The sequence below is a fragment of the Pyxicephalus adspersus genome, chromosome 1, assembly GCF_032062135.1.
Source record: "Pyxicephalus adspersus chromosome 1, UCB_Pads_2.0, whole genome shotgun sequence".
NCBI classification, from domain to species: domain Eukaryota; kingdom Metazoa; phylum Chordata; class Amphibia; order Anura; family Pyxicephalidae; genus Pyxicephalus; species Pyxicephalus adspersus.
Genome location: NC_092858.1, coordinates 56,587,165 through 56,603,972, shown reverse-complemented (window position 1 = coordinate 56,603,972; position 16,808 = coordinate 56,587,165). Strand labels below are relative to the sequence as shown.

Sequence of the window (16,808 nt, the reverse complement as noted above, 5' to 3'; positions counted from 1 at the left end):
AGCTGAAAAATCCATCCCTTCAAGGTATAATAGCATATGTTTGAGATAAACAACAGCCAACCTTTTAGTTGAAAGATTAAAGCCTTGTACAGACGGATACATCCTGGCAGATCATTGACTGGGAATGATCACTGTGTATTTCAGTGGAGGAGAGCACAGCGGGGTGCAAACCTTTCATTGTACCCCATGTCTTCTCCATAGAACAGAATAGTGTAGTGTGTACTGTGCTCATTCTTTCAAATGTCATTGGAAATCTTAATGAAAGATTGTTACCATCCTACATGTGCACATAGCCTAAGTGTCAGGAGCTGTTTTTACTGCATTTACAAAACCTTAAATGCAAGTCTTAAAATCCCATTTACTTTAATGAAGCAGTGATCATTGCAGTGAAAAAGCAGGTCAAACAGCCTTTCTTTGTCAACTGTGGTTTGCTATTCAAATATTTGAAAAAATGCCTGTGAACATTAAAGCAATCAATAGAAATGAAAACGTTCCCACCGCCATCAATAAGGTACAGCCATACCTTAAAAGTTTAAAGTTGGTTTTTAATCTATTGTTATGTCTTTACTGGTACTTCCTTACGCCCCTTCATTAAAATTCAAATTAAATTAATAACTAAAATTATTGTGTTTGTATTATATACATTTAGAACCTAGAGACATTATCACTAAGGCTTCATACACACGTGCAACATAAGTCATTGTAAAGGATCTTTCACAATCTTTTCCAACGACTAACGACTGCACGATGCATGAACGAGTGCTGTACATACAGCACCGTTTGCTCTATGGAGAGAGGAAGGGGGAAGACCAATGGAGCGGCACCCTGCTGCGCGCTCTCCCCCTTCACTTCAATTACAATCGTTCGTTGTTCATCGTCCGTGGATCCGCCAGGACGGTCATTCGGTCGAAGGGCACTGTACACACACCAGATTCTCGTCCAATATCGGCCCTGAGCCGATTATCGGACGAGAACCATTTTAAGTGTGTACGTAGGTAGCCTAAGTCCTTGTTCTATTTTTTGCTGTACTTGGTGTTGACCTCCATCTTAGCTTCTATGGCTTTCTACTGTCTTCCTACCATCAGTCCTTCATCGAAGAATCTCTCAAAACCTGTACATATAGCAAAGAGTCTCCTGTGTCCTGTGTTCAGAATCAACTGAAGTCTATCTTTAGTTTCAAACTGAAAAGGAAACAATGTTGTGGTAAGATTCTGTTACTTAGACTACTAAGAAAAAAGTCTAATGGAAAATGTGCACCTGATGACAACTACAGAAATTAGCTAAGAAAGACACGGTGGAACAACAAAAGGAAGTTATTAACCACTTTACCTTGCAGTCATCACCCGCTAAAATATTTTCCACTAGCTGCTAGAAATGCATTACACATTGCTAATAAGGCACACACATAAAACCACACATTTATCATAGCCCTCAGTATTCCTCCTTGACATTTTTTTTAGTTATGTGGGATAAACCTGTAGGTGGGTGGTGGCCCCTGTATGGGCACCAAACATTTCAGAAGCCAACCAAAATTAAGTAAGTGGTTACTGAAAAGTGCCGAGTGGTGCGCCCAGCTAAAAGGGGCTGGGGAGATCACTGGTCTTGAGGCGTTTGTACAACCTGGTTGGTACAGCACCCTATCAGCTTTAGCTCAGCAACGTGTGCACAGAAAACATTATCTTTTGGCATTTTTAGCAAACCTATTCAGTGTAATACTTGGCAATTCATTATGCAAACTGTCATGGGGTAGGATATATTAGACAGGCAAAACTGTAAAGATGAAACAACCAGTGAGAAGGTCTTGTAGGGTCTTCCCACTATGCAGTGGACAGTAACCACCATCAGTGGCCAAAGAAAGTACAACCAGTGATTTGGCAACAGCGTTCTGTGTGCCCAAGGCTCACTGATGCACATGGGGATGAGGTGCTCATTTGGTCTGATCTTACGGATAAGCCACTGGAGTATAACTTAATATCTATGAGTAAAACACATCTAAACAGAGTGCATTGCAAATTTATTGGAATGTGGCAGCATAGCTAGAGACCAGTCAGGGTGCCCATGCTTAAACCTGTAGACCACCACCAAAAGAGCCTACAATAGGCACAAGAGTATCAATACTGCACTATGGAGCAATGAAAAGGTATTTAGGTTTAATAAATAACATTTTTTTAGATGATGCGAATGTCTGGGTGCGTCACTCACTCACCTGGAAAGGAGATGGCAACAGGATACACTACACAAGAGTGTTCACACAGTTCAGGTGTGGGTCAGAATATCAGTTGTGTCAGTGTCTCTTTTGGAGCGATCTCTGCTTGGTTTCTGCCCCATGGAAGGCAGAAATCAAGGAACAATTGATAGAGGTTACAATCATTCCCCATGTTTAAAAGGGGTTTTCATTGCTATATGTGGCCCAATGGGGAGATATTATGTCTTTGAAACTGGAAGAAGAAGTGAAGGGAGATTCTCCTCTATTCAAGCACATTTAAACATCACTGAGCTACATGTCACCATTAATAAACCAACCTGTATTTGTGGCAGTATCAGCCACAATGCTGCTATATGGAGGAGGTGATGCTTCTACTGTAGAACTTCCAGATGCCTGGGCAGCCTGTGGAGCTTGTGAGGAGGTTGATGGCTGTTCTACAGTTGGGGCTTCTGAAGAGTCATCTTCATTCTCAAGCTAGAAAAAATAAAAATAAAATAATAAATAATTATAATATACACAACAGGATAAATTTGCTAAGTGAACATGCTCCACTTACAGCATTCATTCAACCAGTTACCAACAGTTAAATCCCAATTAAACTTGATTTAAATCAGCTAAATATTTTCCAGGAGCATCAAAACAAAAGGTGTGCAAGAGCTCTCATTTACCTGGATGTTTGTCCAGAGCTGTGGAGTCAGTATATTTTTTGCCACCCCCAACTAGTACCCAACAATTGTTTCAGACTAACTCCACGGCCCTGGTTTGTATGTCTCCTTCTACCCTTTACCAATTGCGGAATACAAGCTATCTTGTGATTAAAGAACAAGAGAAGGTGTATCAGTGAATATGAGCTGCAGCTCTCACTGTCGCAGTGATGGAAGTACAGCTCAGCTGAATTGTACATCTGCTCAATCTTGAGTGAATTTAGAGAAAACTACAGCCATGGGGACAGTGATCAGAGGAGGAACCTTTTTATTCCTAAAGATCTTTTTTAAACCCTCATATCCCGGACTGATGCACACATGCTGGCAATGACAACCTACTGTTGTACACAAATTACCTAACTGACCACAACAACTGTAAAGTGCAACTAAAGGCAAAACATTTTCCTTCATTTTTGATTAGAACTGAATGGAAAGTAAAGGTTATAACTTATGTGCAATGTTTTTTTTGTTTTTTTATTCAACAGAGGAATTTACAAACAATCAGTTTCAGTATAAAAAACAGAAGAAATTAACAATCAAGCATATAACAGATAATCGGCTCAGAGGTACAGTCGTGTACATAATACTGCTTGGCAATAAACATAAAAAAATGAAGCAGCTGAACAAAATCCAGAAACACAAGTACATTTTAGTTCAAACATGGTTTCCTTACAAAGTCTGTTACAAAACGACAGGTGGGTCATTATCTAATAACACATTGACATACCAAGAAGTCTGCCCAAATGTGGACATAATGCGTTGCCTAGTTATCAACGGTAATATACTTATATACGATTCCAATAATTAAAAAAAGTTTTGTACCTTTGAGTTTTTATTGATAGAGGCTTCTACCCAGTCTATTTGGAAAACATGACTGAGCCAAAAAATAAAAGGCAGACTAGGGGGGTCAGTGCTTACCCACTTGTGTAAAATCGCCTTCTTGGGAACCATCGATATATTTATAAGCAATCTACCACAGCCCCCGGTTATCCGCACCTGGTCTGATAAAACTCCAAATAAAGCCCATATTAGGGATAATAGGAGGAAGGTCACCAAGTGATTCAAAACAAATCGTACCACCAGCTGCGGAAATCTTTTAACTAAAGGGCAACCCTAAAACGTGAAATAAATCAGCCTCCGCCACTCCACATTTCGAACATCGAGGGGACTCTGTTAGACCCATTTAAAAAGAACGATGCGGGGAGACATATGCGCCGTGGAAAAATTTAAACACCATCTCCCTATACATGGATAAGGAAATATGTGCAATGTTTTGGTCATCTCTGTCCCATTGAGGAGCCTTCTCTTCACTTGGATACAATAGAAAGTAAGAGAAATCTGACTTAATTTAAGGATCCTTCCTATTGTTCAAGGGGCAAGCTCATATTTTGGGTTTTCTGGAACTGTACTGGAATGTATTTACACTCTATTTGTCCTGTTGATCACTATCTAACAGACAAAAGACAGCAATAACTACTCAAACGAGGATATAACCCCTCAGCACTATCTAAATCTAAGAAAAATGTCCTCAATGTCTAAGAAAAGTGCTGTATAAAGCCAGGCACTAAGCATGCATGGGGCTTTTCGCTTAGTCAGTTGCAATTTTCCACCCACACATCTACCAGTCATTGACATTATTTCCTCTGTTAACATATAGCACTCAAAAGAGTAAGAACAACGGGGAATCAGACAAATACGTCAGCATAACAGTAAAGTGTATCACCAGCCGGAAGCTCTTGTACAAATGTTGAGCATTTTCACACACAGTTGTGACTACATTTAACCCTCACTGCACACCATCATAAAAGAAGAGAAAAAAACACATTGGATTAAAATGTTTCTCTAAACCCACACATAGGGATTTTGTCATCTCAATACTTATCATGCAACTGTCATACAATACTGCTCATAGAATCTAAAACCATCAATAGAATTTTCATTAAACAGGAGCACATAGAAAATGTTAAATGTACCAAAACACAAAGATTCTTGTCATATCAAACACAATAGACATCATTTATAAAAACCAGAGAAGGTTTCATTTGTCAAATAAAGCACATTGTAGGCAGCGGAATCACTGACTATATCATTCACAATCATACAAACCATTAACTTTAACCTTTGATATATTGATGCCATATTTCTCAGCACATTACAGTTCCCATTAGTTCCTTCTTTACAATAGCTGACAGTCTCATGCCCCTGCACCAATTACATACAGATATACAGTTTTTGTGGACACCATACATTTTTATTAACAAATCAAATAAATGTCATATGATTCATTTATCTGGCAGGATATGTACAGGTATATGACATTATGCGGATCGACGGCCTTTTACACAATTCATTTCTGACATTTACAAAAATCTTACCAGTCCAGAGATGTGGAGGCTGCATTCATTTCCTCAGCTATCCCTCCTATGTTATTTGGGGTATTAACTTTTTATACTATGCATTTTTCAAACATTCCATACCGTGAAACTGATCTGACCATAAATATTTCTAAAGGCAATAACATTGCTGAGGTGTGAGTACCTTGTGGTGCCTGCAAGGACCTGTATTAGTTTTTATATCAGTCCCTGCAATGCTCCTTGGAAACTTGGCCAGGCTATACATAGTATCTTGACTTTTTTTTTTTTTTTTTTTTTTTTTAAAGTTCAGCCATCAGAATGAAATATAGGACAGCCTTCCTACCTTTTTTTGTTCTATTGTATTTTTAATAAAATGTGCTTATTGTTCATTTACCTGGAATCATCTGAAGAATCAAAATATTTGGGTTGGACATCCAGCCAGATCACATGGACTGACCTGGGGTAATGGCATTTAGTCAATGATACCATTTTTGCCTTACATTTTAGTCCTGGAAAGGTTACCTTTAGGACTAGAGGAACAAATCAAGGTAGAATTTAGTATCTAGACCTTCTTTGCCATAAGCAGCTCCATAATGACAAATAATATATATGTCTGCTTGGAAAATATAGGATCAAACAGGTAATGAATGTCCATTCTGCAATAAAACATGCTTACCGGCCTGATTGTGGTCTTCTCCCCCAGGGCTGCTGGAACTGAATGAACTCCTATGTGCCTACATCCCAGCTCGGCCAATTAAGATGGCCATAGATCGAAGCCAGGAAGAGGAGAAAAAAAAAAAGGAGATGGGGCTGTTTGTGATAGAATGGGGACAGGTGAGTGTATTTTAAAAACTAACTGAGATATGGCAAGTAAGGTTATTTTTTTTTCTGCAGAAAAAAACAAGGCCCTACTGTATTAAAGGACCTGTCTGATATCACATTTTTTTATTTCTTAAAAGTTTAATTCCACTTTAAATTCGGGGGCATTGTTTGCTTTTATTGGGTTATTCTAGATGCGCTATAAAGCTATAATGTATGCCTCAGCCAATAAAAAGTGATTGTTCGCCCAATGACTGATCCTTTACTGACTTTATACTTGAAAAAAGGAATAAAATCTTCAAGTCAAAACAATAAATATTTATTCATTAAACAAACCAAAACAACAAACTTGTATTTAAGAGTACATGAAATAATATAGAAATATGTCATCAGAAAAAAAAAATGTGATTGTTACAGATGACAGTAGAAATTAATGAGCGATGCACAGGCTGCTCGGCTATTGCCTGATCTGTTCATGGTGTTCTGTTCATCGCCTGTATTTCTTTCTGGTTTTTCAATTGAGACAATGAAGCAACCTATGAAAATCCAGTATATGTATGTTGCTTTAGGTTAAAAAAATACAGATATTTGTGAGCTAGGCACGTTTTCCATTGATAACTAGAAAATACTAGATAGGTTGGCTTCAGCTGGAACACGCATGTACAAGGTCCTCTTTACTTCTGAAACAGGCAATGTTGTGGCTTAAATCAGAAAATGTAGGTACACGGTATGCTTTATTCCTGAGATGTCTGGCAATGCCATGGCTTGAACTCGAAAGTGAATGTACACGGTATGCTTTATTCCTGAGATGTCTGGCAATGCCATGGCTTGAACTCGAAAGTGAATGTACACGGTATGCTTTATTCCTGAGATGTCAGGCAATGCCATGGCTTAAACTGGAAAGTGTAGGTGCACAGCCTACTTTATTCCTGAGTTGTCGGGCAATGCCATGGCTTGATCTGAAAAGTGAATGTACACAGTATGCTTTATTCCTGGGATGTCAGGAAATGCCATGGCTTGAACTCGAAAGTGAATGTACACGGTATGCTTTATTCCTGAGATGTCAGGCAATGCCATGGCTTGATCTCAAAAGTGAATGTACACGGTATGCTTTATTCCTGGAAAGTAGTGAATGTACACGGTATGCTTTGTTCCTGAGATGTCAGGCAATGCCATGGCTTGATCTGGAAAGTAGTGAATGTACACGGTATGCTTTATTTCTGAGATTTCAGGAAATGCCATTGCTTTGAGATGGAAAGCGTAGGTAGACAGTCTTTCTTATTTCTGAGACATCAAGCAGTAGCTTCAGCTGGAAGTGTAGATACAGAGTTTTTTTTTAATCATTCCTGGAATGCCATAACTTGAGCTGAAAAGAGTAGGTACACAGTCCTCTTTAATCTTGGAATGTAAGGCACTGTCGTGCCTTTTACCTGTTAAACCAGTCACTGAGGTTATCTGTTACACAGAATCAATGTTTTACAACAAACACCAATCCTACCATTGAAACATTTTTTGTTGTTGAAACAAAATTATTGAAGAAAAAAAAACAGATAAAAGCAGTTTTATAACTGCATAGTAATCTATGTCGTGTAAGACAACTTTCATAGCATAAACTTAAAACTAAGAAACAATAATCATAAAATGTAAAACTTCTACAAGGTATGTAAAACATAATAGCATATAGCAAGTGAAATATTTAGCATCTATGTGGCAACCGGTGCATCCAAGTGTAATAAACTCATCAGTAAAATACACTGGAAACCCATCTATAACCACAATCTCAATGTGTAGGAGTGTGCACACATAACAGTATCATATATAACATTCTTGAGTAGTCTGTGAAGCATGGAATCTGTTCTTTTAGTGTGTGCTGCATATTTATAAGTTCTTGTGAACTGACTGTGTGTTAATGATGTTTATGCCTAAATCAATATTCACTCACTGTGCAATTAGTAAGGAATGTACAAGAGCAACACCCAAGTGACAAAAAGGCTAGTCCAAGCTTTGTTAATTATTGGGCCCAGATAACACCTTGATGACAACATGGCCAGGTCCTATATTTGCTTTCATCAAACACTGGCAATGGACAATTCAAGTTTTAAACAAACCCAATTACGCAGATATAACTTGTGTCTTTACCTGAATTACAATAATAGGGACTCATATCTCAAAGCACCAATATGAATGATGTTGTTGGATTGTTAACTTTCTAGAGAAGAGTTCATATGCCTATTGACTTGCATACATAATGGCAAAAAAAAGAGTGACAGAAGAAGGAACGAGCGCTGTACACACAGCACTGTTCTGTTCTATGGAGAGGGAAGATGAGGCGTGAGCAGCATGAGCGCTGTGCTCTTCTCGATTGACAAGTATAGCAGATGTTTTCCATTGGTTGTTCATGAATGCGTCAAGGTGGATCTTCAAACAACGTTGGGTGATCGCTGCATACATGTCAGATTCTCACTCAAGATGAACATGGACGTTTGTATCGAGCAAGGATCATCTGATGTGTGTACCTAATCCAAATGAGAGACAGTTGAGAGCTATGAAAGAACCCAGACAACGTTGTACACAGTACTTACTGATGTTGCTGGTATAATACACTGTTCTCCCCAGCCCCTTTTCCCTGGGTGTACCACCCAGCACTTTTCAGTGACCATCCGGGTGTTTTTGGGTGATTACTGAAGATTTGGGTCACAATACAGGGGCTGCCACCCACCTACAATTTCTTACCACCCAGCCTAAATAAAATTCTGTGTTAAACACTGATAATATTTAGTCGAAATGCAATATTAGTCTGAAGATTGATCTGATTCTCTTAGAACTAAATGAATATGTTCAAGCTAACATCAGAATCCCCCAACAACCACCAGCCACTGGAAACACTGACTGCTCTATACCTTAACAATAGACTTAAAACGTGATTTTTACATTACTTAAAACCATCAGTGAGCCCATGTTTATAGTACACAGTGAACAATGGCGGTGTGATGTGTATTTATTTTATTATTAATATTATTATTATTATTAAACAGGATTTATATAGCGCCAACATATTACGCAGCGCTGTACATTAAATAGGGATTGCAAATGACATACTAATACAGACAGTGATACAGGAGGAGAGGACCCTGCCCCGAAGAGCTTACAATCTAGTAGAGTGTACAGTTACAAAGCTCACAGTTGTTCAGATAATCTTTGGTAGGATTCAATATTCTGAATCAGAAATTTACTCTTAATTTGCCACAGTTACCTCTACCTGAACAAAGGCAAATGTGATAACACTAGTGGGTAACACATCAGAGGAATGCTGCATTCATTGGGTCTGATTTAATAAAGCTCTCCAAGGCTGGAGAGGATACACTTTCATCAGTGAAGCTGGGTCATCCAGAAAACCTGGAATTGATATGGTCCAGGATTCAAAACATTTGTTATCAAATAGCAAATGACTGAAGAAATCCATTCCAGGTTTGCTGGATGACCCAGCTTCACTCATTAAAATGTATCCTCTCCAGCCTTGGAGAGCATTAATAAACCAGGTTCATTGTGTTTTATTTGCGGCCATAGTTGCAAAAGGATTTTTTTATTAAGTTTTAATTCTCCGTTATCAAACACATGTATATAATACCAGTACAAAAAAGGAATGTGTTTAGTATTGGTAAACATGCATTTAGTCCAATTTTGCTGTGCTGAGAATAATGAGGTAATGTAAAAAATACAAAAATTGGCAGTAACAGTTATACAGATTTTCCATCACATAAAATATAAAGGGAAGTTTGTATACAAAGCCCATGCATGCATCACTTATTCCTGGAAGCTGGGTATGCAAGGATCATACACTGAGCTACACATGAGTAGCTGAGTGTACATTCAACAGAAGTATGTGAACAGGTAGCTAAATTTATTAAAATGCAGAAGGGACATTGCATGTCTCCTCTGCATTAAAGAGCTGTCTGCCGTAACTGTTCTTTTGGTAGGACATTATGATCCCTGGCTAGGGATTCTGCTACACTATGGTCAGTCCATGAAAAGTGTGGTAATAGTCTTTGTATGCCTGAAAACAAACTCAACACTAGAGATCTGTAGTAGTGACTTGGACGCTTCCCTATTGACTGTCCAGTAGTGGGGCCCTCTAAGGATCCAGCGGTGACATCAGTGTAAGGGTACAGTTGGGGGCCAGCCAGCATGCAGAGTTTCATTAGCATTCCCCTACACATGGAAGATGATTTTCTCTGGAAGAATAGGTGACTAGGAATGCTCACTGCCGCCCCTATTCATTCTCTATAGAGCTGCCGCCAGGGGTGGCTACTTGTAGTGTCATCCTAGTGGTTCCCTAGCATGAGGGAGCAGTAAGTGAACCACAAGCTCACCGCCAATGTGGACATAGCCTTACTATGCATTACAATGATGTGCAATGAGTGAAATTCAACCTTGAAGTCAGGTAAAGTCTATCATCTGTCTGGATAGAAAATGTAAATGCACCATGTTATGTTCTCCTGTAAAGTGCACAGTACTGTTTTACTTTCAAATAGTCCATGCACGCATGTTACATATATAATCTACATTTTCCAATCATAGCACCTCCTTATGGTGTGATATGGTGTTTGTAAACCCTTCATGAGGACTGAGAAAGTAGTGGATGGGAGATACGTGGCTCCCACGTTTTCTTTAGCATGCTTAAGGTGAAGATGGTATGTTTCCTGGGATGAAGATACTTAGGGCCTGAGTTATTAAAGTTTTTTCAAGACTGGAGAAGATAGATCATGGTGCGAGAACCTGGGTGATCCAGCCAAATTGGAATAGATTTCATGAAATCATTTGATATTATTTGGCAAACGTTTCAATCCTGTAACAAATTCATTGCAACTTTGCTGGATCACCGAGGTTCTCCCATGATAGTCTATCTTCTACAGTCTTGAAGAGCTTTAATAAATCAGTCCCTTAGCTTCCTAGTGGAACTGTGCAGACAAATTGTGGTTTGCTATTTGTTTTACTGTTCCTGAGTGTTGGAAGAAAAACAATATAATACATATAAACCATTCTTCCAAATACATCTATGCAATGAGTGGTTGTGGAGCAGCTAACCCTGTCACAATGGGTTATCTTTAAATATTTTAAAACATCTTAACTAGCTACGTGGCAACACACATACCTAGAGGAGCTTCCATTTATCTATAGACTGGATTCACGTTAAGATGCATTATTCAGCATTTTTTTTACGAGATAATGATAATAAAGGCAGCCCATTCATTTTAAACAGACTATGGACACACTTTGGGGAAAATACACATCAGCACCACAACAATAAAATATATGGTCATATATCAATATGACTGGCCACCTCTTTGCCAGCAGTTACTTGCCGAGAATTCAGGCAGACAAGGTACTTGAGAAAAATGATGTACTGTACATGACTATGTTGGTGGTAGATAATACCAGAAAAGAGCACTGTTGTGCTTCATTTGTTATCTTCTTAAATATCAAGAACTCAGTTATCAAGAAAAGGATGTAAAGTAATTACCGTATGACATTTAAAGCATTAACACTGAAGTGGGGCCGACTCATTTCCTGAAGTGTGGCACTTTCCACGGCTTTACATACCAGAAAAAAATATTAGAAATTACTACAAAAATAAAAATTAGTAAATTTGAAAGAAAGGAATCTTCCATGCAGTACATGAATCTGTTGTTTAACAAACATTGTAATATAGAGCTTTATGTCAGACTAGAGAAAGTATTCTATTTTTATATGTGTCTGGTCTCACGTGCAGACATCTCAGCAGGAAGAACGGTTATAAAAAGAATCTTGTGGTTACACAGCACTTATGCTCTAATTTTCTCCATTCAGCAGTAATCTACACGTTGGTATAAATAAATAAAAGGGCTTTTCCAGAGACTATAAAAAAAAATAAGAATAACTATAAAATTCCACAGAAATATGTTAACCACATCAATGTAATATTTTGATAGAATCAATAATGGATAGCATTGATACCCCACAGTGTAGGTTTGTATTTGGCTATTATATAGTATTGCAACCAGTTCTTCTTTTACCCCCAGGTCCTGTAAGGTTGTGGGTAGTGGTCATTTCCAGTGACTGAACATTTGTACAAGGTTTTAGAAAAAGAAGATGATCTGCACTGCTTTAGAGCTAATCCTATGCTGGTCTTTAAAGGAGCCCATGTGTTACCTCTTGGATTCTAGGTCAAAGACGAGGCCCCAGCTTCTGCCTCATCCAAAATTATCACCAAGCCCTGACCTTTGTCCTTCAGATGTCAAATACCACCCTAGACCCTGTCCTAGCCTCAACTAGAGCTAAAAAAAATGTGTGGTCATAGGAAGATACAGCAGAGAGCAGAAGGGATGAGCGCATCACTGTGCTGCCACTTCTTACACCTTCCAAGTTACAAGCTGGGGCAGGATGTCCTAAACTCATAACATGTTGGCTGATTGATTCTACCCATCAGGCAGGGTAGAACAGTACAACAGAAACATTTGTAGCGCAGAGAAACCCCTGGATTAAAGGTGAAACAATGCAGCAGAAGCTGGTTTATTTTATGTTTTGTCTGTTTAGTTGTTATAGTTTCAGCTGTAGTTGTGCCGGTGGCTGCTTGGTTTATTAGCAGGAGTAAGGCAAACCTGAAGTGGTATGTGCTAACTCAATCCAACCTCCACAAGCCTGCTCCTCCTTTCTTAATTTATACACTTCAGATATCTGGAATGCCAGCAGGTTTTTAATATTTTTTTATTTCCAGGGTTATTTTGTGTTAGAAGCTTGACAATGCCTTTTCCCATTTCTTGAGCCTTACTATTGGCCCAGTATTGTGATGTGTCCTCTTATTAGCTCATAGGTCAATAAAGAACTCCAATCCAATCCATAATTCAGCCATGATAATGTTTTCTACAATTGATCAAAGGTTTATTCTCTGATATTATACTGTGGGATGCAAGTTTTTTAGCCTTGCTATAGGCCTATTTGACTTAAAGACATGGAATATATTTTCAGGAAAGTGGAGTTTCTGGTCCGCCACTGCACGGTATGGTTCCTCCATGGTGAAGAAGCGAACCACTGAGTACAGCAGACAAGAATTCCCTCAGTATGTAAACTGGAGACATTTTCATGAGTGTCTATAAGTCATCTTCAATGGCAAACAGACCCCATACCACCAATTATAAAAGCATAATATACAGCGCACATAAACCTTTACACCTGCACACAAAGCATAGCGTGCCAATGACAAAGCAGGGACTGTGATGGTACCTGGCAGTATGCACTCCTTATTTCTGTATCTTAATAATGACTAGAATTGTCAGAGAGGGCAGATACCTGGTCATTTTCCATCTGACATGTATATATGACTTTTCTAGAGCTGCCCCGACTCTCTGCAATGGTCTTCCTTCTCCTATTCAGCTTGCCCCTACTTTCTTCCCATTTAAAAGAGAACTCAAAACCCATATTTCCAAAAAGTCTACCCATCTTCTTCTGTCTCTAAACCCTCACCACTTGCCACCACTACATATCCCCCCCCCCCTTTTGTATGTTACTTTCCCCACCTCCTAGATTGTAAGCTCTTTGGGGCAGGGTCTTCTCCTCCTGTGTCACTGTCTGTATTCGTCTGTCATTTCCAACCCCTTTTTAATGTACAGCACTGCATAATATGTTGGCGCTATATAAATTCTATTAATAATAATAATAATAATAATAATAATATATACAGGGAGCTTATTTACTTTTTTGCTAAAATCAAGGAACAGTCTGTGACTAACACACAACCATGAGCTTACGGATATATTTTGTAGGTAAAGTTCTGTTTTGGGCACATCACAGAAAGCCAGATCCACTTCTACCAAAAGAACAAACTTTACCATCTGCCTGACTAGTTATAATGTAAATGGATGCAATGTAAGGTACATTTTGTTGATCTGAACCACTGGCCTCCCAAACTGTTAATTATAGAATATCTCCCAGAGTTAAACACATAAATATTACAGAACTTAAAAAATCAGAATGTCCTGGATTGCCTAGTATGTTCTCTATAAAAGACAATAGCAGCAATTCATTGGTGGCCAGGAAATAATCCCGGAGGAATTCCTAAGTGTCGTAACACTGTTGCTAGTATGGGCAATGTCTGTTTTTGAGATGGGGCTCTAGGTAGGTGAGATGTCTCGTCTTCTGCTGTGAGCTGTCATTCCTCCAGCTGATATCTATGTCACCATTTCTCTGTAATGATGTATAAGATTACAAGGAGAAACTAAACATCTGACACGTCTGTAGTGTCAGACAAAATCAGAGGAAACCCCCCATTCAAAAGTTTAATTCTGGCCTTACCTTCAGTCCTGAAGCACTGTACATGCCCTGCACCACAGCTTCTCACAGTGTGCATTAGAAACTGCAGCTAATGGGCTTCCAGCATCATCTAGCTCATTCCTCCACAATCTTACTGTCCCTGGTCTCCCCATGGGTGTAGCTGGGTTCCCTAAGCGGATCTGTACATAGACAAGGTGCACATCACCCTGATGCCCATCACACCAGCTATGATCTGTCTGTATTGCACAGAGAAGCACACAAACACAGTGATAACATCATTGAATCTAAAACAAGGTATGAAATAAAAATGTGAAGGTCATTTGTGGTGAGGGGGAGAATGAGCCAGGGAAGGCAGACATCTCTCTTCTTCTCCCTCCTGCCTTTTCTTTTACAGGGTGCTGCCAGTCAGACGTCTCTCAGTTGCTTCAAAGTCAGAAACATACCAGATGAACTTTGATTGGCTGCTATGGGCTTGTATGGGTTTATTTATAATTTGATTGGCTGCTATTGGATTGTATGGGTGTATTTATAATCTGATTAGGTGCTATGGGCTTATTTGGGTGTATTTATAGTTTGATTGGTTGCTATGGGCCTGTATAGGTGTATTTATAATTTGATTGGCTGCTATGGGCGTGTAAATTTATACTTTGGCTGCTATGGGTTTATATAGGAGTGTTTATACCTTGGTTGGCTGCTATGGGTTTATATAGGAGTATTTTTAGCCAAAACTTTTTCCCTCGTTTTGGATATATTGGCAAATGGTTAGAACCCCTGGCAGATTTGTATTTCTGTCTGTTCCCTTTAGAAGATTTTATTACACTTCCTGTCTGGCAAATACCTTGTCAATTTTCAGACAGCAGTAGAATTAAAATTAGAAATCAGGAGTTCCAACCCTTCCTCCCTCCTCAAAACTAAACAAAGTTTTGTCTGGGCACACACTGTAGCTTGAATGCAATAACAAGGCTCCCAATCCTTTCATACAACAACAATATACATGACATAGCAATCTATGAGATCTTGTGACATCACAGTGTACAATCACATGAAGGATACACCCTGTGTATGGACGCAGGTAACACACGGCTCAAAGGAAAAGAAATATAACGCAATGACTAATCCTGGTAATTAGCATTCCTTTATCATCTCACAGCCCATAAATACATTCCATGACTGGACTTGAAACTCTGGATGATTATGAAATGAACAATCAACAAGAAATCCCTCATTCCACACACTGAGGAATCCTATGGGATCTTTCAATCCTCAGCCAATGTGACGACCCTCCTGGTACCCGACATGTGACCACATGGTGACCCCATACAATGCAAAGCAAACACACGGTGTCACGGAGAGGGCAAGCTATGAGCCAGGAAATGGATTTAATAATGTTAACAAAGGGAAGATTGTTTTACAAAGGGGTCTCCAATATTCTTACAAAGCTATAACAAGCGGGTGTGATGATGTGTGATTGTACACATATGTATGATTGGAGGCAGAAATATATCATTGGGTGGTGACATATTGGGAGCTGATCCAATGACAGCACACACAATGCAGGCCTGCTCATGTATAGTGCTGATAGAATGGGGTGATAACACAAAGAGATGTCACGGGGTCACACCTGATCCTACACACAATAGAAGCAACGCATTGCAGCTGGCAGGACAGGCCCATTGCAGCACACACACCGGTGACATCACACTCCCCGTGACGTCATAGCACACACTACTCACCACTTGGTACCGGCTGGCGGCCTGGAGGTACTGATGATCCATGACCTACAGGGATCGCACCCAGCACAGTCTGATCTGCGTTCCCCGGACCTGGGTGTCCTAGGTTGTGTAGCTCCCTATTTCCTGTACGTGGACTGTGGTTTCCTGTGTGAGTCGCTGTGCCGATTCTTTTCTCTATACAGTGTAACGGTGTGCAGAGCCTGTATACACAACACACTGCTAACCTCCGCCACTGACGGCACCGCCCCCCGCCCACGTGGGCGTGACTACCGACGGGGTGTGTGGCCTCAGCTGCTTCATAGTTGCCATGGTTTCACAGGGACGCAACCATATCGGTATGGGTGACGTCGGCACACCTGGATCACGTGATATTGGTGAACCCGGAGATGAATGATTGTGGCTGGTGGTAGAACTTACATGGCTTACAATGACCTCATTCTTATAACCATTAAATAAGGACAAGTCACCCCTCATGTCATACCCTCAGCCTTAAAGGACCCTCAGCCTTAAAGGACAAGTCACCCCTCTTGTCATAACCCTCAGCCTTAAAGGACAAGTCACCCCTCTTGTCATAACCCTCAGCCTTAAAGGACCGGTCACCCCATGTGTCATAACCCTCAGCCTTAAAGGACAAGTCACCCCATGTGTCATGACCCCCACCTTGAGCGGCAAGGTGACCATTTTA

The 16,808-nt window shown here is 39.7% G+C and overlaps 1 protein-coding gene across 2 annotated transcripts in view; it reads right to left on the bottom strand.

Moving 5' to 3' along the window:
- NDFIP2 (Nedd4 family interacting protein 2) overlaps nt 1-16,398 on the bottom strand; it is a 69,169-nt gene extending 52,771 nt beyond the window's left edge. The window contains exons 1-2 of one of the 2 annotated variants that reach the window (XM_072410969.1): nt 16,124-16,398; nt 2,524-2,680 (exon numbers count right to left, since the gene is read on the bottom strand). In XM_072410969.1, coding sequence (XP_072267070.1) covers nt 2,524-2,680; nt 16,124-16,165 — 199 coding nt within the window. In that variant the 5' untranslated portion in view covers nt 16,166-16,398. The remainder of the gene's footprint in view (nt 1-2,523; nt 2,681-16,123) is intronic. The other variant, XM_072410978.1, reaches the window with a different exon arrangement.
- Between the last annotated feature and the right edge of the window lie 410 nt (nt 16,399-16,808).